This window comes from Haliaeetus albicilla, chromosome 4 (assembly GCF_947461875.1).
Source record: "Haliaeetus albicilla chromosome 4, bHalAlb1.1, whole genome shotgun sequence".
In the NCBI taxonomy this organism is placed as follows: Eukaryota; Metazoa; Chordata; class Aves; order Accipitriformes; family Accipitridae; genus Haliaeetus; species Haliaeetus albicilla.
In genome coordinates, this window is record NC_091486.1 from 48,174,121 (window position 1) to 48,199,369 (window position 25,249).

The window sequence follows — 25,249 nt, forward strand, 5'->3', positions numbered from 1 at the left end:
AAGGGGCCTATAATTTATGGTTATGTATCATGCTATTTAAATGCAACTGTAATTAACTGGTTGACTCAACTTTGCACCACTACTGGAAACTTGCACATACACTGTCAGTCTCAAGATAAGGTCAACGTGGCTCTTACCATGCTTATTAACTCACATTCTTCAGTTGTTCACAACTACACTTGAGATCAGTTACTGCCATAAACTTACATTCATCAGGGTTAGCTGTTTTTGTGTATTTAGCTTGGGAGAGTCTACATGGCCCAGCATGCTTAAACAGAATATACAACTGGAGCCAGCATCTTGCATTTGGAACACTGTTCTACTTTGATTCCAAACCACACATATTTGAACAGTTAACAAATGCGGCAGGGGGATATTGGTACACAGCAGTCTAAAAAATGTACAAATCCTTTGCTGTTGTTGTTGTTTTGTTTTGTTTTTTTAATACCCCCCCAAAAGAACAATTTGGTTGCTTCATTATATAAGCACATTAAAAAAAAATCCCTTACCAAAGAAAACATGAGTGCAAGGTTGCTTATAGGTGGTGGTGGTGTTTTTGGGGGGTTTTCCCCTCCTGCATTGTCTACATATTCTAAGTACATTTGTTTATCTAAAAAAAAAGTTTTGATCAGATTTTGTAGACTGGAGAAGTGTAGTAATTGAGAAAGGTTTTTCTTCCCCACCTTGTAGAAGGTTGCTGGGTCAAACTTTTTGCAGAGTGTGCGCAGACACTAAAATAATTTCAGAGTGCTTTTTTATGACAATAGTATTTCAGAATCCCGTGGAAGCAAAAATCTGGTTCAGGTCATCTGTTTTACCCTCATCTCTTAACTGACAGTTAACAAGTTAAAGGGAAGTATGTCACATAGGCAAAGAGAAGCTAGAGATAAGGTTGGTTGGAGGCCCTCCCTTTCCCAGTTGCTCTCTAGTTTGTCAACTGTTGATAACATAATCACTACTGTCTATAGGCTGTATCTCATAGAAGTATGTCAAAACATGAATTTTAAGTGTATGTGTATCTTCAAACAAACTAGAATAAAACCACAGCTCAGCTAGTAAGACAACTAACAGTATAGCCAGCTGTGTTTCTCCCCACCTTTAAATAAATAAATCAATCTGTACAGTCACAAAATTAAGACACATACAAGCAAAACAGTAGATGTGTTTTCTCAGGGATGCACTTAAGAGTTCTTACGTAATTCTGTGTATGCACACGTACTTACCAAATTGTCATCCCTGACCTCTGCGTTTTACAAATCAAGCTAAGTACCAGATACATAAGATAGATACATGTAAACACTTCCATTCTCACAACAAAGTACACCTAGGTTCATTCTTCAAAGTTTCCTGCACCTCACTTGCACTTCATCAAGCTCATTCTTTATTGAAACACTGATGGTAGACACTTCAGGATTCCAAGCGTGGCACAATAAAACACAGGAAATGGAAAAGCCAAATGGGAAGACAAAACCCAACATTTTGCAAACATTTTTCTCTAAGCTTTCTGACAATAAAGTTTACTTCGGGTTTTCTTTCACTTCTTCAGCATGCAGGATCTCATGTACATACAAAAGGACTTCTTGGCATAGCACTAGCGTATAAAGCAAACTCCTAGCCAGAAAAAGTAAAAAGAATCTTCTCTTGGAGCAGCGTTTTTAGAACTTAGCCCTTCCCTCTTCCACAGTCATAGTCAGTGCTAATGAACATTCATTTACTTTAAACATAATCATCATTATTTTGTAGAGACCACATTACGCTAGTAACTGAACACAGGAAAGAAGCCAAAGCATCTGTCCTCATGTGCTGACAATTCATATCCACATATGTATGGGTAAACAAATAAGCATGTGGACTTAAGGGCATATATCCACACTTTATGTGAGAACTATTGTACCAAATGAAAATTAGAAGATAATGACACTATGTTGATGCCAGAACTCTTCAAACCTTTGAAGAGTTGTTTTTCTACACAGACATATGGAAGCTGGAGGTAGAGCAGGGAGAAGAACTCTTCCATTTCAACTCTGTGTAAGGATTCCATGGCAGAAGTTTAATCTCGTTACATATAGCCTTTTAAAAATTTTGCTTTAATCTAATGCTGTAGCTTAATAATTCCTGTTTTATGTTGTAGCTTTTCTGTGCAAATTTCACTCTTGTTATAGTATCAACAAATGCCATCTATTAAAGAAAAAGCAAATTGAATGAAATGGGCTACATCACTAATAATAGCTCATAGTAAATTTGATTAAATTATTGTTCCATTGGGTAAGGAAAGATAATCAGATCAGAAATTGCAGCAGGCATTAATACACATTTTTACAGTATTACTGATCAGAAATATAAACTGCTTACTGACCTGGGGCCACTTAGAGTTGCAGTGTCCCTCACTGCCTGTGCAGTTTCCGATGCGAAATCCAGAGCTCCAGCCACAGGTTTGGTTACTGTGCCAACCAGCCCTTTCCCAAGGCCTGATATGAAACCACTGACACCTCCTTCAGTTTTCACACCTTCAACTGTTGAAGTTATTACACTTGTCAATCCTCCAATGATACCTAGCAAAGACAAGAACAGCAAAGTAGGCCAGAAGTATTGCCTCTCAAAATTGTAGAACCTTGTCACAGCCGATTCTGTCTGCCTAAATGATTAACTGTCAAGCTTGACAGAAATGTACTGTGCATTTAATAATACAAAACCTGTTTCAAAACCGATTATGATAGCAAGTAACTTTATACTTTGTATATGTAGTATACATACACACACATATGCACAGACAATATCCCACAGAAAAAGATTTAATTCATTATTAAATATGTATTAAAAAAAAAATATTTCCATAGTGTTTTGATTTCCCAGCTGTATTTACACAAACAGTCCTCATCTCTTCCTAAGGTGAAGTGGTTACTTATAATGTGACAAAATTCTATTACCAGAAAAGCTTTTACAGTTTGAGACAGAAAACAGGTAAGTGCATTTCTCCATTGGAAAAAGTCAATTATTTTAAACTGGCTTTGTGTGATTTTAACCATGATGCTGCGAACAGACATTTCTGTGCCTGTTTCCATTGCTGAGAATCTGAATGCTCTGGAGAAATCAAGAACCTGCTGAAGCTTCTACAGACTTGGAGTAGTTCGTTATTATCTGAGAACATGCTTTACAGATCTCACATCTCCACCATAAGAAAAATCACAATTTTTAGTGAACTGGCTTGAGTACTCATTTAAAAATGCTTCCCACCATTTGGCTCATCAGCTTTTGGCAGCCAGGTACTCTATTCAAGGTCTGTAATTGAAGTACAGACCAGGCAGCATCTTAACTTCCAAACTCGAGAAGTACAAAGTATTTAAATTACTTCTCTTGAGTAACTATAGTTTATGGTTAATTCCTACATTTCAACAGATAGAATTGAACAGTTATTTGCTTTTTTGAAAAAAACAAAAAACAAAAAAACCCCAAACCCTGAGTGGGAAGCATTTAAAAACTCAACAGAATTAAGACTAAAACAGTCCCGCTAATTACTGGATAATACAACACAATGAAGTGCTTTTATAATTGAGTTTTCAGCAGACACACACATTTCAGACTTCCTGCATTTCTACCAACATAATTTGTATCAGACTTTACAGCACACTGGTGTGAGAGAACCCCTCTCATGATCCATTTAAATACCTACAGTGTCTCTTTATGACAAAAGTCCAGCATAAAGACTTTTGCTCAGCACAGAAAAGATTGCTGTTTCAGTGAAAGCCACATTATCTTTACACAGGCTGCAACAGTTGCACTAAAAGAATGACATTTAAACAAACTGAGTCAAGATGATGCAAAATATAAATATTTGATTTAATCTTGGCTTGTATTGATTTAACTTTCTTCAACAGATAAATCATGAGCTAAATTGATGTGAGATTCTGGCCAAATTAAGATTAGTCCACTGCCTTTTACACAAATTCATTCCTTTAGTTCATAGTAGACTTAAAAAACCCCAAACAAAGCCACAAAATAACCCAACTGGTGAAATGTTACTTTAAACTGATGTACTGATTCTGAGGAAATTCAGGTTTCTGGAACTGAAAGCAAACACAAGAAAGCTACAATCCAGCCATACTCATTTTTATTTTAATGTCTGGCCCTCAAAAAGACTGTTTGCATGGATATTTTATGCCTCCACAAAGAAAACAGAAGTTTTGCATGAACTTTCTTTGTAATTTCATTTTAATTTGTAAAAAAGCTTTTACTTAGAGTTACATGTGAAAAGACCTTATTCTTAAATGTAGTTTCCATCAACTTAAAAACCAAACGATTTCCCCACCCCGACCTGCAAGCATTCAAATTTAAATATAAAGCCTGTGACAGCTCCACTTCCCTGGCTTCAAATAATCACCCAAGAGCAATACAAACTGTACTTTTCAATGTGGTCATTACTTTTAAGAGACAGATGAGTTAAAATTACAGCTAAGGGTTACCATGTGCAAGTCCATGGATTCCAGCTACAAGATGTTCTCCACTAGTTGCAGCATGGTATCGAATGTATTCTCGTTCGGTCTGGTGTCTGTTATCCATTGTCTTTCCCAAACCATCTGACAAGGTCCCAGCGAACTGTAAGAGAGCAACTTTCTCTGTTATTAAAAGAACAAAAGGTGTTTCTCTTATGTAGATTTACTGAAGAAAACTCCCAGATTCTAGTTGTGAAATACAGATTTATACAACTCATTTTGTTACATGTACACAGTCACTCCAGCTTTTTTGCCATGAAGAAAGCTCTGAAGTGCAGTAATGTGTGCTTTCCATTGGTGCAACTTAAATCCTGAGGTGACAGTCAAAAACCAAGTAGGTTCCCAACTGCAGTGGTCAAGCCAAAATAAATGAAGTCTGTGAAACATGTACCAAAAGAAGTGCTAGTGACCCAACTGTAACCTTTCAAAAACTCACAAGAATGTTATTTAGATACAAAGCTTTTCTTCTGCAAAGATATGTGAAAAGCTTCAAGGCAAATATGCCTGTCATGAAACTAAAACGTTTGCGAGAGTTAATTAAATTCTTTTTAGTAACACAATGGAGAAATGGCTCTATTGTGAAAAGGGTTGGTGGGGGACCCACACCACGTTCATTTCAGCACATGGGGTGATCCGCTGAAAGCCAGCTATGTTGGTAACTGTCCACAAGTACTATACACCCTAAACCAAAAGTCTAACGGGAACCCTAAACGTGTATGGAGCTTTTTTTACCCCTTACACTTACCTTTAACAGTATGGGGGAAGACTTGAGAGGTACTTACAGATAAAAGAGGACATTTAAGTCCAAACGGGATTTGTTCTGAGAACTCTGACCATTACCGAGTACAAGTCAATGAAAAAGCACCAAATAAAAATGATCTATTGTGATCTGTTGACCTTTAGTTTGACATAATCAGATATAAAACAGAAGCCTGGTGGAGGGAAGCAAGAAAAGGAGACAAAACCCCTGAAACCTTACCTCATATTAAAAGATATTATTATAGAAAAGGCCTCCTAGCAGGCATTTTCCTGGAATAACCTCCAAAAACTAGCTGGTTTTTGGTTATGTGTAGTTGGTCATCTGTACCTCCCTCAACTAGCATCAGCATTCTTACAATCTTCTCCTTTCAATAAACAAAGTTCCTCCCCCCGCAAAGGAAAGATAATTTAATGCTTTGTTGTCTCTTAGACTAGGGCTGGGGAATGTATCAGCTGCCCCAGGAATGTCAAAGATACACGATGGCTGCAGCAATGGTGAAATCCTCACCGTCCTGCATGATCACAGCTCCTCTATGACAAGTATTTCATTGTTTAAGAACTGTATATGGACACTGCCCTTTCCACTGCTCAGCTTAGCTTTGTTGCATGTACCATCTCCTTTGCATCCGTATTAGTTATATTCAAAAAAACCTCTGGGATTAATGTATGCACCAGAAGACAACTAAAACCTGGTACGAAATTCTGATTCTAATACACTAAAGATTAAAAAAGAAATAGACCAAGAGTTAATTTATGTGCTTGATGCAATGGTTAAGTTTCTCTCCTTTTTCTGTCATTTTTTCCAAGGCTACGTTTCTTTTTCACTAATGACATGATGTCCTAGTTTTAGATTCGTCTCTCCAGCTCAAAGACAAACTAGACCAGTGGCTCCAATTATCTAAACAAGTAGACTTTAACAACATGAACAAAAATTAAATCCCATGACCCTTCTTGTGACTTGATCATATGGACACTAAACAGAGCATAGTGATCACTGACTGAACTACTTCTGACCTCTTTGTGAACTTAATGTAGATGTTATTTTTTTTTAAATTAGCCTAGAAATACAAACCAACCTGAAGCTGTCTATTAGCCGTGTTTAAGGTTGGGTTTTTTTCCTGGACAAATACTTTGCTTTAAGAGGATTAGAGTAGTCGCTATAAAAATTAAAAGGCTCAATAGGCCTTCAAAATTCAAACCTCATTAAGGAATCTGTCAAGGCCTGAAAATGATTTTTCAAGAACACATTTTGTAAGTTACATTAGTGTATGATCAGACAACCAGCCAGCAAGAATAAACCAACTTATTAATATTGATCAAAATTGGTAAGCTCTCCTAACAGCTTCGGCTTCCCCCCTTCGCTGTCTGCTTAAATTGGCCAGCTCCACTATACCAGCTTTCCTGATGATTACAATCCAGTCTTTCCTCAGATTTTCCTTCCTCTGTGAAGCAGAATCTGACACCTAATAGTCAATAACAATCCTGGTTTAGCGTACAGAAAGAATTTTAATGTAATAGTAAATTATTCTCTTAGTAAGGAAGAAAAAAAACATTACATGCACACAGTTTGAAAGTCAGTCTCCATTAACTGTAAAACCAAAGTTAAACAGGGACATTTTTCTTGGTGTTGTTTAGAAAATAACACTGAATTACAGCTGTAAATAGAACATTAAATAGAAATTTAAGGATTCTAATGTACCAAATGTACCATGAAATGTTTCCATTTTGCCCTGACTCAGGTGACAAAAGCTAAACTCAACACACGTTAATTACAAAACATGAACTTCATGTTGAATTACTTTTTGACACACCTCCCCCCCCCCTTCCCCGGGTACTGTTTGTTTTCTGGCCTCATTTAACAAAGACTAAAGCCGAACTTTTGTAGCCATCTGTACCATTCGTACCTAAACAATGGATTACCTCAACGAACACAGGTGAATGTGAATAGGTCCCTTCGGAACACTTTCCCTGCTGGGGACTATTGCGGCACTTTTCCTGCTCTGAGGTACAGAACATAAAGTGATCGAGTTTGCCAATGAGAGGTAAAATGCCAGTGAAGATAAAACAACTGAGACATTTCACAGGCATTAGCAAGTCATGTTAAGGTCTGCTAGGCAAGTGAGCGACTCGCCATTTTCTGCTGTGAAGTTTAGATTCATGTTAGCAATGAAGGTTCAAGACTGCAGTGTCAGCATTATCCTGATTCATGATCTGAACAAGACCTACGTCATCTCTTGTATTACCCAACATAAGATAATACCATGTGAGTGAAATAACTGCTGGGTATCACAAATTTTTAACCATCCTTTTCTGTGCATCTCAGAAATAGTCCCCCTGAAATGATTTCTGAAGCCTATGTCAGCAAACAGGACTGTATCTACCTTTATATATAAAAAAAGGAAAAATAAAGATTTCCAACATAAAAAAAAAAAACCAACCAACCAAACACCCATACAACACCTTACGCCCAGTCTGTGCAGATTACAATCACTGTATTACAAAAAAGTTACTTAGCAGTGGCAAGTTACTTCAGGATCAGAAACTTGAGTAAGCATAGGAAATTTAAGCGGTTTAAGTCCAGCTTAAACTTTGAAGGGAGATTTGAACAAGTTAAAGCACAACAGCAGACTTGCCTTTTTCCCCCCCAAATACCTTGCCTTTAGATGCCTCCTTCAAGAAGTGCAATATTGGATACTGAGATTAAGATATTCAGACTTGTGGAAGAACAGTGATGGTGGCTTACTGAGCTGTTAACGCAGTCATGCAGAAAATAGTCTCCAGATAAACAAAGGTGACAACAAAAGCGTGATCCACCCTTGTCTTCCTTAGCTTTTGTTAATAAGGTGTGACCTGATAACTTCAAAGCCTATGTAAGACCATGTAAACGCCAACATAACTAAATACAACAGTCTGTGGAACAAACATGAAGCTAATCAAGGGACTTCTAAAAACCAGTCCCCCTCCTTCTCTACCCTAATTTTCATAATGAGTTCTTTGTCTACTTGCCAATTAAAAAAAGAAATTAGTAACTCTGTCTTCCATCTCTGCATTTTTCCCCATTTCAGATATCCTTTTCCTTGAAACAGAATTGCAACACGATACATCAGTATCGACTAAGTTACCCGCTTCCTACCCAAAAGGCACCAAAGTGTTACTGAATGAAGCCAGTCTACACATTAGGTACGTGTAAGAAGGAGGATATTTTACTTGTCAACCTGGCATCTCCAAACAAAGCGAAGTATGGGTTTTCCAGACTATTAAGTAAAAGTCCTGTCATTTCAGGTACCAAAAATATTTCAACTTATCATTAATATGCTTTGTTTAATGCCTTATCCATTCTGCCTGGACCAGAAAAGGAGAACCTCTCCAAAAAGCTCCAGTCATCTGAACATTCATCCACCTTCAGTCACAGAAACCCTATTTCTGCTCTCCTTTTGTCCCCAAAGCAGATGGTACTTCTGGCATTGCCCCTCTACAGAGAGACACTGACCTTTTCTTCCAGGTCTACATTCTAAAGACCCTTGATCCCTGGTTTTCATCCCACACTGGTTCATATATGATGTGAAGCTACCAACTGGTAACATACTGCAAGCATAAGATACGACCCGCTACTTCATTAACTTAAGCCTATGTGGTCTAACATAACCTGATCCTCCCGAGGAGGGGGAAATACGACGACTTTGACATTTCCCGCCAAATTCCAGTACATTATGCTACTGTGAACAGTATCTTCGGGGCAACACGTAAACCACTCTCAGCACTTCATGATTATTGAAAATGTTATTACCCTTCCATAAGCCTGGAGCACACTGGCCTTAGCCTCCTCCTCTGTAGACTCAAGTGAACAGATGACTCACCTTTTCTTGTTTTACCTTTACGTAGTGTCACCAATCAATACAATCTATCTACCAAGATCTGCAAAAGCAGTTGAAATAGTATCTGTACAAGAAACTAATCTAGTCAGGTTTGGGAGGGTTTTTGAGTGTGTTTTTCTTTTTAAAGGCCCGATAATTAAGGGAGCTTTGCCACAAAAACTTTTACCACTGACTATGTATCCTTTGCTGTTTCAAGCAACAGAAGAGAAACAAAACCACCCATATGCAGTGTTTGTGAATCAAAGCTGGTGCCAAACAATAAGGCTTATGGGGCACAAGAAGAATTCAAAGCAAATGAAAACTAATTCTAGACTTTGTACTGCATGTTCCCTCTGAGCCAGATGCATGAAGCACACAGCATGGAAATAAGGTTTAAGTAATCTTTTAAAGTCCTTTTAAGCTCTTGGCACTGCCTGGCTCTCTAAGGACATCCCAAAAGGATAAATACACAATTATGACTTTAGTCCAAACATTCCATTGTAATTCTAGCATCAGAGAACGGTACATTTACAAATATTATTGACTGAGCAAAGTAGAACATGCCAAGGTGGAATTTTAAGGGAGAAAGCGATGAAATTATATACAGGTCAGTTATAACTTCTGTCCAAACCTCACAACGAACTGCATTTAAATTAGAAATCACAGGGTTTACTCAGTTCTCATCTTTGCTTTGCAGAACTCATTTAAAAAGGAATTCTTTGCTGAACTCCACTCAGCTCTCGCCCCAAACCACCACCTTTCAAAAAAACCTTGAACACCACACATTGATGATGTTCATACTTTTATCTCCAATAATAAAACCTGGTTCTCAGAGACCAAAGCACAGATTTAAGTATGTTATTTCAGCAAGGTAGGAAAGAGTATTTAAAATTTATTTAAGTTAGAAAGTCTAATGTAAACTGAGAATTATGTCATCTTCAGTTCTCACACACACTCTTACATTTTCCAAAACATGAAAATCCCTAGTCACGATGATTAAAAGTCATTCCACAGTTTCAGCAGTAACTCCCATAAATACAGTAACTGTCCACGTGAAAGAGAAGAGCTGGTTATCACAGGAAACAAAGGGTGTATAGGTAAAGAAAGAACCGTGATTAGCAGGTTTCTGAATGTGAGTTCTGTTAAATACATTCTTCCTTACAGCCCTAAGCAGGAACACTGGTTTTGGAACACCATTTTCCTCCCCTCTGCTACCTTGACATTTACCTTTTTTCTCATGTACTACCAACAGAAGCAAGAGGCATCACAGCACAGACGGCTTGAAAGGAATAAACATCTCAAATCAGTGCATACCATGAACCTAACAATAAAACCCTAATAAATATATACACAATACATATTAGCTGGAAAACACTAACACCCCCCTGCCCTGAAATGTATATTCTTATATAATACAAAATGTTTTACTCAGAACATTATTTTTACAAGTTTTTTAAAAAAACACTAATAAGCTTTTTACCATGAAACAATGATGTTTCTTCAGATACTATCTAAATGCATTTAAAATAAAATGTCAATGCTTATTTTATATATATTAAAGCAGTTAACATAAGACATATATATAAATTATATAATAAACTCAAGTAGACTGATAGCACTAGAAACTAAAGGCTACTTTCTTTTCAGTTGTGCTTTTTTTTTCTTTTTTTTTTTTAAAAGAAAACCCCACATCCACTCCCTTCCCTGCTGAACAGAAGTTTTGGAAGTACTGTTCAGCCAAGTGATTAAATACAATGGACTATGTCTAAATGTTTAATACACATCTCTCAGTTTAATCCCCTGTGGTTACTTGCCTTCTAGCAGTATCACTAAAAATCACCTTTATTTCTTACATCTTTCCAACCTGTTACAGGTATTTTAGAGGAAGCCAATTTTTGTGCTGACTTCTGATAGTAAAATACAAAAGTTCAAAATGAAGCATTTATTTTGCTATATGGAGGCAAAAATCTTCACAGCGTACATGTTTTAGGCTAAGCAGACATATATAAGGGACATGCTGCTAGGATTTGTGGTTAAAAAAATTTTTAGAGCACTTAGCCATCCTCAGGTCTTCCTCTTATTATTTTGAAAGTGTAAAGAGAAAAAAGACAAGCAGTATTCTTGGATATACATAATGACTAAGTGCAGTGGGAGAGAGAAAGTTGTCTGGTAAATCCTTCAGCCTAAGTTTCCTTGCTTTTATTGCAATGTCTCAAGATTGATATTTAATACATTTCTCAACTTAGCATAAAAACAACTTTTAGAGCAGCTTCTTTACTAATCAATACATGCATAGTTATGGAATGGAATCACTACATATTTAATTTTACAAACTGGACATCAGAAAGCAGACAGACAACATGGCTTCCTCCCTTCACATCACTGTGGTCAACTGTGCATTATACTGGGACTAAAAAATGAAATGTTTTAAGTATGTTTAAAAAATAGCAGGTGTTTATTTGTCAGATTTAAAAGGACAAGCTACCTGAAGTTGTTCCACAAAACACTTTTACCACGGCTTCTGTCAGTCTCTTAAGAATTACTCGGATATTTAAGCAGGAAAGTCTCTCAATTCAGTTAAATTTATATGCTACAGACTCCTACGCTTTCCTTTACACATTAATACACACCCAGGTCAACTGTTAAATACAATCCTAAACAGAAAGGATGGTTCAGGCTAAGCCCAAAATGCGTTTATAACCAAGTCAAATTGTGCAGAGAGAAACGTGTAGTGGAACTATGAATAGAACTGACACACTCTTAATTTAGAAAACACCTAAATCAGCAAAACACTATAATCAGCTTCTCGGTTTGAGAGAGACATAAACTTTGACCCTCTCTAAATTACTGACAACCAAGAGGAGGCAACGGCTTTTCCCACTGAACAACCGTACGTTTCTTGAGATGCTGTGCAGTGTTCTCCACCCCTATTGATGTCACAGAGCCTAAGTAAGGAGCTTTAATTAGCTCACATCCCATCGTTAACTAAGCTTCCTAATGCATCCTGACAGCGGCATGTTGGCCGGCTAATCCGTGAAGCCCCCCGGTAGGGATGCCCGATGAGGTGGGTATCCCAGGGGAGCCCCCCCCGTGGCATTTCCCTCCCCAGCCGCCCGTGGAGGTGGGCACCTTCCCTCCGGGACCTCCTGGGAAGCTGCCCCAGCAGGTGCCGGTTGGCAACAGTTTTGTGTTACGGGGTTGAATGAGTGATCCCTGCAGGAACTGCCGGCTGTTTTCACAGACACAGAAGGCAGTCAAAAGTCCACAGCATGAACTTGGAATGACCCCAATTGCAGAGTCACTGGCGGGTTCATCTGGAGGACAACTGCGCTTTATTAAACAACTAATACTCTTAACAGATAATTCCCCTCCCCCCCCGCTTTAACTCTTACGAAGCTTTAGGGTCTTCCTGTTTGTTTATTTTTTGGGAATGGAATTATTTGCCCTCCTCCACCCCCCTCCTTAAAAAACCCTCCATGTACTAAAAACCTGAGAAAAACGCTGAAGAGCCCAGTTCCTTGAGTTAAAACGTAACAACAACATATTCAGAGGGCAGCTGATGAAGCTTGCTTTTTAACATAATCTTTACCAACTCTGTTGATTTTTATTTTCACAGGACATTTCCTTCCGGCAATACACCCCAGCAGTCAGTCTCTTTCCAGCCAGTTTCATTTTCTGCCATGGTCACCTGTGACCAAACTGGGGATCTGAAAGAACCTCCTATTTAAAAACCCTCAGGCTTTCTGTGTTCCATCAGATTTTTGAAGAAAACCTAATGCAAACACATTAATTCCGCCTGCCATCATGTGTACAGTGTAAACAGCAAACAACAATTTGAGGGATGACACGTTCGGATCTGTTGAACTGATGCCAATCATCTATTGTTACAGCTTCGGAAGGTATCCTGCCCATCTCCTGTGGACATAAAAACACTGTTTTCCCTCCTCAGGGATACAAAGCCAAGGAATTCCAAGTTTAAATCTGTACTATTTAACATATTCTACACAACTATATAACTTTATATATACACATTAGGGAGGTGTAGTTAGCCTTTTATCAAGACTGAAGTCATTCATTTCAAACCTACACCCCATTTTTTCTCCTTCAGATGCTAATGGTGATATATGGGATATATGTGCCTATTTTCATGACGTGCTAACCATTCAAAAACTGTAGGTTAAGATCAAATTTCATTTCATGTCTATGATAAATGTTTATTTCTAATTTCATGGTTTATGATTTGGCAACATTTTGCATACCACATTTTCAATTCTCCTTTTTTCACTTAATTCTGCAATGAGTCAGCAAAACAGGAACACTGTATTTATTTTGCAAGAAAATCAGCTGGTAAAACCCTTCAAAATAAAGCTCTAGAGCAGGTGTAAAACATAAAGCTTTCTAACCACCCCCCTTTTTTTTTAAATTGTCAAGATGGTCACTTGTAGATTTCTATATATAGCTAAGCATCTCCCTGTTTGCAGTTGTTGCACTGTTGCAGGATTCTCATTGTCGACTGAAAAATTTCTCCTGGAAAAGCCTCATTCAAAGCTACCACCAATGTGTCAGTTTGATTCTGAATGTGCACGTTAAGTCCAAATGAAAACAGTTCTTCCCACAGAATACATCACCGTTTTTGTTTGATCCTACCCATGCCCACATCTCCACGCTGTAGTCAAAGGATGTTCACAAACACTCTGTATAAGCAGCTTTGTAAAAGAAAGGCTGAATTTAACCTGAATTGTGAAGAAAACTTTCAACCAGGATGCTGGCCACACACAATTTATCCCATGGTACAAATAAAAAACAGGAAGAACAAAATAATACTTCAAACTTCTCAAAGACAATCCTTTATCCCCAAACCTCTTTCAAAGATACTGACTACAGATACCAGATGTTCTGCACATAAAAAGTGACACTTTCCATGGCTTCTGATTGTCACTAATTGGCCATAAAACTTGCTGTCTTTTAAAACTGCCAGGAAATGGGGAAATGGCCTCATCTATAATGCTCCTCCCAGCACTGAAAATTTCTGCCTGGAAATTTCAATTACTTTCCGTCTCATAATCTGCACATCTTCATACAGATTCTCACTGCTCAGCACTTGAACCTGGACATGAACTGCTAATCTTTGAATGAAATTCAAGTTAAACTGAAGATAATCTGGAGTGCCACCTGGATGCACTACCTGATCAAGCTGCAGTACCCCTACACAATACTGGGGAAAAGACAAGGAGAGAAATCTTAAGATTACACTAAAGAAAACAGAAGGAAAGTTGCTGCATTTGACCTGAACTGTATAAATCACTTCTAGGAACAGAACAAACTATTTATGGCAATTGCTGGCAAATCCCACAACTTCAATACCTAGACTACCGTTGTAAAGGATGACCATCACCTTTCCCGAAGCAAAACCCAAATTCAAATCTGTAAAGCTGCTCAAAAAGATGACATGTATTCCAGCCTCCCTCATTTTTCTGCCAGTAACCATACACATTCTGCTGTTAACAGTGAAACAGAAGAGTAGGGAGTCAAAAGAAAATTGTGAAAATATAGAACGTTAGGAAAATCAGAACCTGAATGCCACCATGATCTTTCTACATTATCAGTTGACTATTTTGTTTAATGCTCTCCCGAGGAAAATGCCACTGTGTACTTCTTTCTCAGGCTTCATATACAAAGGCTTTTGCCAGAAGCTCCCTGTCACCAAGACAGGATTTTTTTTTCAGCTACTTGAGTTGCATTTTGATCTAATATTCCTAGAACTACTGAACACAGTGTCTCCAAAGATGCAAGAATGCCAGTTGTTCTTGCTTCTGAATGGTATCAAGTAAGAGCGGTTGGTTACATAAACTAAGAAACTTTAAACAAAAGGGAACCACCAGCTGTGATTGCTTTAGAAACATTTCCGTCTGTTCCTGGGTAGAACCTGCTTAAGTTGTACCCACCTTCTGTGCTCTGCTATATCCACTTCTCATCTTATTTATTGCCAGTTTTGTTAGGGTTAACGTTCATACAAGTCAAACACTTGTTCATGATTTGTTTTTAAATAATCCCTTTATTACATCCTCTTCATTTTCCATTCAGTCATCTTTATTTTCCTGTCACTGCCAACCACTTGAGATTCTGCTTTGATTTATCTTGCAACGAGGGTTAAAACTCCTATTTCCCTTCATGTTGCTTTCATGCTCCTTTTCTACAAATGCCTCCATGTCAGTCACCTGGAGCAATATTCATATCCTTATTAAACAGTCTTACAATTTTCTTATCTGGTTCCAACACCCTACCTCTCTTCCTATCTCTGTTAAGCACTTAAAACACCTCTGCCATCACTCTGAACTGAATTAAAATAAAATACATGGAATGAAAGTCCAGGGCAGAAGTTCCTTTGTGCCTCTTCCTCAGCCATAAAAGAAAACAAACACCCACAATACAATCTGTTGCAACTCCTCTATATGTAAAGTTTTGGCACCTCAGGTGCCTGCTCCCAAGCCTAAGCAAGCTTCCACAAAAACCTAACAAGGAACTGCAACTGTGGCTGATTGTTTACTTTCCTAATTCAATTTCTCACTGGAAACTTCAAAGTTCAATATTAAAATTAAGTTCTTTCAAGAAGTTCATTAAATTTTTTGGGGGGGAGGGACACAATCATTATTTCCATCCAATATATGTATCTCCAGAAACTATGCCTAGCTACAGTCATAACAACTACGTTACTACGTGCTCATAATTGATAAAAGGTAACAGAATTCCTTATAAGGGTTGAAAGAATCAGACAAATGAAACACAGTACTGACAAGCTGATTAATCTTTTCAATCCTTTACTACCAGGAATTTCGTTATGTCAGCACAACACCTATTTGCCAGTAATAGATACAACCACCCTTAATTTTCCATTTGGAGAACACAAGCTACTGAACTTTTGTGTTTGGATGCTAATTTCAGTGTTCAATATTAACTTCTAATTGAAACACCTCTGAAACAGGAATTTAGGATTTAGTATTATCATGCCTAACAGGGGAAATAAAAAAAAAAAAAAAGCGTGGATGCCAAGAATCCAAGACATTTCTACGCATATGGCAACTATAGAAGCCTCCATTCAGAGGGAATGAAATTCCCTCAGGTGTCTATATTTAGGATCAAAGAACTTTTTAAAATACAGAACTCGGAGTCTCCAAGGGATAAAAACTACAAAACTGTCTGTAGTGAACTTTATTTAACCTAAGGTTTTGTGCCAACTTAAATACACTGCAGCTCTCCACTTGAAAGAAGGCATTACCCACTGTGTGTTCTGAAATGCATGGAAAAGCCATTACAGGGATAATCAACAGAACTATAAAATAGAAAAGCAATAAAATGACAAAACCAGATACAACTCAAATAGCTTACTTTTCAATTCAGTCAAGCAGTGTTACTTTTAAAGTGATGATTATAGTATTAAAGTTCACTTATCCATCTACTCACACCTTAAAAGCTAACTCATCTTAAAATCTAGGATAGATTTTTATTTAAGATGCTTTAAAAGTCACATACTCAAAACAACCAAAATGGGTATTTTTCCCAGCCATCAGTTTCTATGCAGAACACAGGGTCATCTAGTATTCAGCTGCATTGATTATCAGCTCCACAGAATAAGCCGCAAAGATGAGGACCTCTATGGCACAGCTGAATCAGGTGAAGAGTTATGCAGTGAAAATGTACTTTAAAATACTTTCCCTACAGAGAGCACCGTTAGCAAGATGAAAATGATCTATTGTTTCAGTCAGGTTTTTCTTGAGTAATTGGAATCCTCCCTCCACCCCCATTTTTTTTCCTTTACCAAAACTTCACATATCCTAGACACAATCATAAGGCATATACATGATAGTAGAAAGACAAAGTTCTACATTGTACCATGTACATAATGTGTCACAAATTGTACTTGAAATGTAATTTTTTTTATATACATGGACACTCCTGACTTAGTTTTCTAGCAGATTTAGATGCCTAAAAGCAGTGCAACATATAGGGAAGAATTTATCCTGATTATTTGAGCCTTTTTTACTGTGATCTTCTCTGTAGCAGAATTCAGATGCATCCTTTGGAAAAGAGGATTCATCAAGGAATTCCATAACGTACTATTAAGCCTTCCTAAAAGATATAATTCTCTCCTTGCTCTGAAAGGACAAATACATAATCCATATAAAAAGTTTTTAAAAGGGAACTGTGTGAGACTTGCATCACAGACGTTTCGGATATATCAAGGAGAAAGAAAAAAAAATACCTGGGAAGACAGATAAATAGTACATGGGGTGATTTTCAAAGGTATAAATGGGAAGCAGGCACTCAGCTCCTGTTGAATTTTGAAAGGAGTTCAGCATCCAACTGCCCTTCTGCCTTTGAAAATCTTCCTTCACAAAACCCTTGGTTACAAATGACTCCAAAGTTCAAAGAATGACCTTGCCCTTGTGGGAAACGTAGGAAGGCTCGTGCCTTTTAAAGAAAGATTTATGAGACTGTTGCTGCAGATGTGACTGCAATGAGGAAACAACACTTTATAGAAAGGAAACTCTAAAGAAACATACTCTATTGGGTGGAGTGGATGGGTCACAAGAGACTAGAACCACAAGTAGAAAGTATGGACAAAAATACTTATTTGCACAGATGGATACTGCCTTACAGAAGCTCAGTAAGTCTTCTACAGATTGCTTGGATAAGCTTGTATTTGCAGTGCTGATGAAGACAGGAATATCAACACATGGTATTTTGTCTGAATTTCTTGAAATTGTCCCAAATGGGCTAATGCTGGCCACAAGATAATTATGATATACAAGGTGGATGTCACCTTTCCTCATGGTTCAACTATCTGGGTTAGATATGCTCACAACTATGCACTTGGTGATGGACTGGGGATCTCTATGGCAGTTTAACTAGGTTTGAGAACTTTAGTCCTGAGCCATCTGTAATTATGCAAGCTCTACATTTCACCTTTCTCATCTTCTGAATTACCTTTTCCCACTAATATGGGGAAAAAAGTAGGTCTCCTTGTATACAGATAAGTGGAATAGGCTGTGAAAGGATGAACCATGATAATACACACGGACAAACCTACCAGTTTGGAAAATAAAAATAATAGGAAGTAAAGAATTTTCACAAAAACAAATTTTAACAACACGTCCTTAGGTGTCTCCTTCTTAGGTGGAGAAAGGATTATTCCAATTCTACCCATGATCACAAAGTTCATTCACAGTACACGTTGACACACTGTGTACGTAATGAGAATATTTCATGATTTTTTTTTATCCAAACAAACATATGTTTGTTCAGTATCAAGCACAGTATCAACTATGATCAAAACCACTGCCTATTTTCGGCTGCTGTGTCAGATCATACCTCTCTCAGGCACTGAAGATAGTTATTTTCACTGATAACACTGATACAATTGAATTCCCTCAATCCAGTCATTATCAGAAGAACAAAAGAACATTCACCATGCAGAGACTTTGGAATTAAACTAAAGATAAATGCACAGCAATCCGGGAATTCCTTAGTTTGGTGCGATGTGGCATAGAAAAAAACCCCCGAACTCAGGCATTAGCATAATAATTGACATTCACATCAGCTTTTAAAAAACAAAAGTTAACAGCTCCTGTTATACTAAATAAACCTTTAAATACTCCAAATTTCTCTAGTGTTCTCTCTATATAAATTCTATACATAACATAATATAACCTTGTTCATTTGCACATAGGAGATGATGACACACTTGAGCAACATTTTAGTTCTCACTTTGGTTAACTACTGCATTCAATTTGCAAAAAATATGTATATCAATAATAAAGCCTTGAGTGCTTTCATTGACTCCTGCAGGGTTTCTGGCATCCCTGCAGTGTATATATAAAGCATTTAAAAAAAAAAAATCTACACTACAAACACAATTTTTACAAAACAAACAGGACATATAGCTATTTAGAGATGGTCAATAATTCTATTTGACTTGTTTCCTAACTATTTTTTGCTTATTGTTTTAGCAGACTTCAATATCATAATAATTACCTTTGCGGCAGAGTTTGATACTCCATGTGTGACATTTCTTATGAGACCACCAACATTGCCGTATTTTATAAGTCCAGTAACACCTTCTGAAACATCATTCAAAAGACCCATAGGGTTGCCAAGGAAATCCACAGAACCTAGAATCCTTGCTGCCTGACTAAGCAGCTCCTGTAAAATCAACAGGAATAATGAAACATCACTTATGGATCACATTAACACCAGCAAGGTTGATTAAAAGGGGAAAAAAAAAAAGTCCCACCCACAGCAAAAGCATATACAAAACTAGATAGTTTTACTGAAGAAATGAACACAGAAATACCAGTAAGATCAACAATATTTTCATCTTAAAATTCAGTGCATTCTTAGAAGCACGTGATGCTATTTCTCCACACACCAAAGAAGCAATACAGCACTAACGCTTAAGTACATGGTCAAGAAAGAGTTCCCGCACCCTCAGTAGAGAACTTGTCAATCAAGAGAAGTTCAGCCTTTGCCACAGTAAAATCTGTATGACACTTACCTCTTGAAAGTGTTTCAGAATGTCATTCATGATAAACTCCTGAGTTTCATATGGATGGACCCTAGTGAAAGGATCCAGATTAATCACAGCATCTTCAAATCGGATTAGAGGAAATCCCAGCGTGCTTTTCAGTGCCTAATTAAATAAAAGATATTACTACTTTAATTTTCATCTCTACTTGTCATACACAGCACCCAAATGAATAAATCTTTAAATGGGTAACACAAAATTATCTGAAGCGGCTAGAGTAGTTTGCCACTGCCATGTAGATGCTTTGATACAGAGGGCAATCACTCCATAAACCTTTTACTTGTAAGCAATGATCAATTATTAGAACTGCATTTCTTCAATAACTAGATAGTCATTAAACACCCCCCCAATGCAATCTGTTTCCTACAGTCGATAGGAATATTTAAAAACAAAATGTGTTTAAGATTTCATGCTTAGCACTTTGCTATAATTGATCTAATATTCAATTAAACTGAACCCTAAATTAATTTCCTTCATACTTAGTGAGGACAAAACTGGGTATTTTCCACCCTGCTGAAGTTTTATGAAGGGATTAAATGTCAGGATGAGCTGGAACAACATACATAATTTCCTGCAAGCCTGAGGCTCATTTCTTAACGTTATGTGGTGTACTGAAATTCTTTAAACCAGCTTTTTCAATTATTTTCAAGGAAGAAAACTAAGACAGTAATTAGCCCATGGGCCATCTGTAACCTGTACAATCTATACATTAAAAAAACATATTTAAGGTGGACAAGCTATACATCTATATATACATACACATAAATAAAATAATTTTGGAAAAATTTTACAAGAAAACTAATCTTTTATGAAAGAGATCCCTTCTATTTCAGGTCTTGATGAGGGCATCTGCACAGTCACCAACATCAGAAAATGTGAAGAAAGCAAGAAGCCTGATACTCCTGTTATATCATTCTACATTGATCACTAAGCACACTTGGTAGTAAGTAATATGAGTTTTTCTGCCATCTGCAGGCAATTAAGGTAAATTACAGGTCTGATTTAAGTTTGCAAGTAAGAAAGGACCTATTTATTTTTTCAGTAAATGGATGACTAACTAGAGTAGTCCTCATTATTCACTTGGGTAGGAAGTAATTTCCTGTTTAAGTATCAGATATTATAGAAGGCAACTTTGTTAATACTGGTACCTAATAAAAATAATCTGTCTACACCAAATTACCAGACAGCAATGTCCAAGCCAGAAACATTAAAGGTAGTTAGAACAACTTCTACAAAGGCTCTACTGTGATTTCTCTCTTCCCTCCTACCCTGAACTCTCCTGTGCTACAAAACTGAATGGAACTCTTTCTGTGAAAGTTCACATACAGAATACAGCCAGTAACTGTTATCATTGGGGGGGGGAATGTATACACCAAGTTTTCTCTTGGGAACAATGCCGGCAGCTGCCAAGATATATCCATATGCAATCATATACCAAAGGTGGTAGGAAATCCAAACAGAACAGTGCACATTACTAGTTTCTTAAAGGCACTCACCACTAACACTGTTTTCTCTCTCTAAATTTGAGATAATCAGATGATAAGCATTTTCGTGTTGAAGCTAAAGTGCAAACACATTCAAGACACTGCTGATGATGTTGAACGGTGAGGAATATTACAGCTAGCTATTGAGTTGTCCTCCTTTGCACAAGGATTTGGTAAAAGCAATACAAGAATGCATGACTGATGATATTCTGGTAGGACTCTATGGTATACGCTCATTCCACTAAACTTCTTTAAAAGCTTGCACATCTTAATGTCCATAATATCAAGGGCACAAAAAAGCCTGGTCAGTGTCTCAATTTTGTTTTTTGAGCACACAAGTCAAACAGGCAGCAGCTCAGTTCCTCCACAGTGGGGAGGATTTTTTAATTGTTTGGTTGGTTGGTTTTTGTCCTGGTTTCAGCTGGGATAGAGTTAACTGTCTTCCTGGTAGCTGGTACAGTGCTGTGTTTTGAGTTCAGTATGTGAAGAATGTTGATGACACTGATGTTTTCAGTTGTTGCTCAGTAGTGTTTAGACTAAAGTCAAGGATTTTTCAGCTTCTCATGCCCAGCCAGAGCACCTGACCCAAACTGGCCAACAGTGTATTCCATACCATGGGACGTCCCATCTAGTTTAGGAACTGGGAAGGGGGGGGCAGGGAATCGCCGCTCGGGGACGGGCTGGGTGTCAGTCGGCAGGTGGTGAGCAATTGCCCTGCGCATCATTTGTACATTCCAATCCTTTTATTACTACTGTTGGCATTTTATTAGTGTTATCATTATCATTGTTAGTTTCTTCTTTTCTGTTCTATTAAACCGTTCTTATCTCAACCCACGAGTTTTACTTCTTTTCCCGATTTTCTCCCCCATCCCACTGGATGGGGGGGGAGTGAGTGAGCGGCTGCGTGGTGCTTAGTTGCTGGCTGGGGTTAAACCACAACAGTTTTGTTTCAACGTGCCCACGCTGGAGGAAATCAGTTGTATTAGCTCAGAGGGAACTGCAATATTGCTAACTATTACCACCTTATTATACCTAGGAAGGTCCCCACACATAAGCTGGGAACACTAGATGAGATTACCTTCTTGCTATAATTTAGGATCCCTGGTTCACTTTAACAACTGTGCCAAAACATTTATTAACCACATGAAATGGACCAGATTTTCCACCTAAGTTCACACTCAATCTGAATTCACAATAGTATTGAACCAAAATGCACAGTGCTCATGCAAACCCTCCGACTCCAGTAAGATAACGTTTTTTGGATGAAAACACTCAGAGCTGTCCTGTATTTCTGCTCCTTACATCGAGTAACTTCTTTTCTTAACCCTCACCTCAGCCCTCCCACAGGATGGTCACCCCATTTAAGCTCTTGACACTACCATTAACGTAACCAAGAACCTTTGTAAAGTAGTGAGTTACTAGGTGAAGTTGGCTGTGCTTCAACTAAAATTACAAAAAAGAAAGAATATTACAGAAGAGACTGGAAATTATGCAAATTAAATCACAGAAGTTATTGGAACTTCTATTATTTGTAACTTACATAATGGAAGAGTAAATAGAAATTAACAGCAATAAGTTAAGGCTTCTGTTCCCTTTTCTTCCTCCCATAGAACCTCTTTACTTGGAAGCATATTCTGTGAATGCATTGGCATACCTTGAGATCCAAAGGTAGCTTGTTGGAAGTGAAGACACTCAGCTTTATTTGAGGCACGCTAATTTTCAGATTTTCAAAGTAGTATCGCTTTTGTCCTCCACCTTGTTCAACAACCTTTTCATGGAGGTTTTCATCATACTTTTCAACCTCTTCATCCAGACAAAACATAGGGATCAGAATAGAGTATATGTAAGCAAATATGGGTTTATGAATGCATACTCTGTAAAGAGTTAATAGTTTCTCAGTACAAATAAAAAGTATGTGCAATGCTTATGTAGCCAGCAAAATTACTCATGCCTTGTGACATGAAGTTGACCTTTGAGGCTCGAGAATTTTTTTTCAGATCTGCCTGCATCTCTAAAACCTGAATGTATTTATAGCTAGATAAAAAAAAAGCTCATCCAAGTGCATAGTTTAAGTTATTTGAGCTTTTAATCTCCCTTCTAATTTATCTTTGTCAGCATACAGAAACAAGGAGATACAAACAACTATGCAATGTTTCCTACTGCGTAGTCATAGTCTCTCTCTACTTTCTTTATAATTCCTTACACGCTCAACTATCAGTATAATGTACAAGGCAAGCAAAGCTGACAATCCTTCCAATTATCACTACAGAATGGACAAAATGCCTACATGGAAGACATTCAGTACATCAGTTTATGTACAGAGTGAGCCAAATTTAGTTGACACTAACAGGTTCATATGTTGTTTGTAAGAGCATCTTGATGGTGTGAGAAGGCAGGGGGAAAGAGGAAAGATGACAAAGTCTTATGAACTCAGGTTGAACAATTAAACATGTTGAATGCAAATGACAATAATTTTTGTCCGAATCTTGGATGACATCATCAGCATCAGTGGATAAACTACAAAGAGCATACAGTTAAATAAGGAAACAAAAAACCAGCAAAAGCATCAAGGTAAACCAAAACAAAGGACAGAGTAGCGAACAGTGTAAGAGCAGAACTCAAAATCTTTATTTCTTCTTCATCACTACAAACCTAAGTCTAAGTCCTTTGTGAAACCAGGAAACGTAATACTCATGTTTTTTCAGAGACAATTCACAAGATACTGTGGATTAGCAAGACACAGAACACTTGAGCATCATTGGTAGGTTTGCCCTCATTTGGAATCATGCCAAAAATAGGTTTTTTTCCTGCAAGTTATTTTATTATATAACCCTACACACTCTACTGCATAATAAAAATGACTTTTTCAACTGCCACTCCAAAACAGACATTTCAGAAAGTTTCTGAAGTACAGATAAACCCTACAATAGAAGGATTAGAACAACATCTATGAGATTAGAAGATTCAATAGCTCTGTCTTGCCTCACTGAATGAGGAAAACTTACATTACGATTAAAGCCAGGGGTATGGATGTCACAACTAAAAGGTCAGACAGCCAAAGTTTTCCTTCAGTTAAGCAAGAGGAACTGCCCAAGGAACAAATGAACAGACATCCCATTTCTGCCTTGGCTTTAAATAAACAAACAGTACTAAACAAAGTGGTTTGCTAAATTAAAAACACAATTCCTTTTATCCCAATTTAGATCAATCCAGATACAGGAACTTAAGATGATTACTAAACTCCTTCCCATAGAGGCTCAGCTCAGCCACTGTGTACTGGACAACAGCATGTTACATGGGTCATTACCTGAATACTGTAACAAGCACAATATACATGGAACAGCTTTATAAGGGCCATTGAGACATCAGCTTTCTGTTCAACAGTAGAAGGCTTCCAAGCAGCTAAGTTTGCTAGGCGTTTGAACTTACTTCATATGCAACGATCATAATACCTCTGTACACTGTAAAACTGATCTTTGTAACTTTATACTATACCTGATTCAGACTGATCATAGCCAAAGAAACTCAACAGCTTCAGAAGTAGTTTCTCCTCAATTTGAACTGTGAACTTTCGAGCAGTGATCATCAGATGCTACAAAGATAAGCAAGTCTCAGTTTACAGTATTAACACCTAAAATATAATCCATGTAAGCCATTCAATAGGACAATGTGTTCTATTTCAACAGAATATTTTCACTGGAATAGACTTGCAGTGAAATTCCCACCTTCAAAACATCTTCGGTAGTTTTCTTCACTTAAAGTTATCTACAACTAGTGATGACTGTTTCAATTTTTTTGGAAGGTGTTGTGCTTCATTACCTAATACTAACACTTCAGAATCTGACGCTTAGCTGTTTTCCAACACCGAAATTGGCTGTTTTGAAAAACAGCATCAGAATACAAGGGTAAAGATTCCAAGTGAGAAAATAGGTCTTGATAACCAACTCAGTTTTGCCCTCACAATGCATACCACAGTTGGTGGATAAATTTCCAAACAACATTTCCAAACAGCTGCAGTACACAGAACAGGGTATGTCCTGCAAGATAAAAGCTTATCAGAGAGAAGTAATAACCTTGTAC

At 37.5% G+C, this 25,249-nt stretch overlaps 1 protein-coding gene across 6 annotated transcripts in view; it reads right to left on the reverse strand.

Moving 5' to 3' along the window:
* The window catches only part of VPS13D (vacuolar protein sorting 13 homolog D), a 111,259-nt gene that overhangs the window by 23,198 nt on the left and 62,812 nt on the right, over positions 1-25,249 (reverse strand). For all 6 annotated transcript variants that reach the window (XM_069782480.1, XM_069782483.1, XM_069782479.1 and 3 more), the window contains 6 exons: positions 24,665-24,761; positions 22,824-22,972; positions 19,656-19,790; positions 19,136-19,303; positions 4,461-4,593; positions 2,357-2,552 (listed from right to left, as the gene is read on the reverse strand). In XM_069782480.1, the coding sequence (XP_069638581.1) occupies positions 2,357-2,552; positions 4,461-4,593; positions 19,136-19,303; positions 19,656-19,790; positions 22,824-22,972; positions 24,665-24,761 (878 nt within the window). The remainder of the gene's footprint in view (positions 1-2,356; positions 2,553-4,460; positions 4,594-19,135; positions 19,304-19,655; positions 19,791-22,823; positions 22,973-24,664; positions 24,762-25,249) is intronic.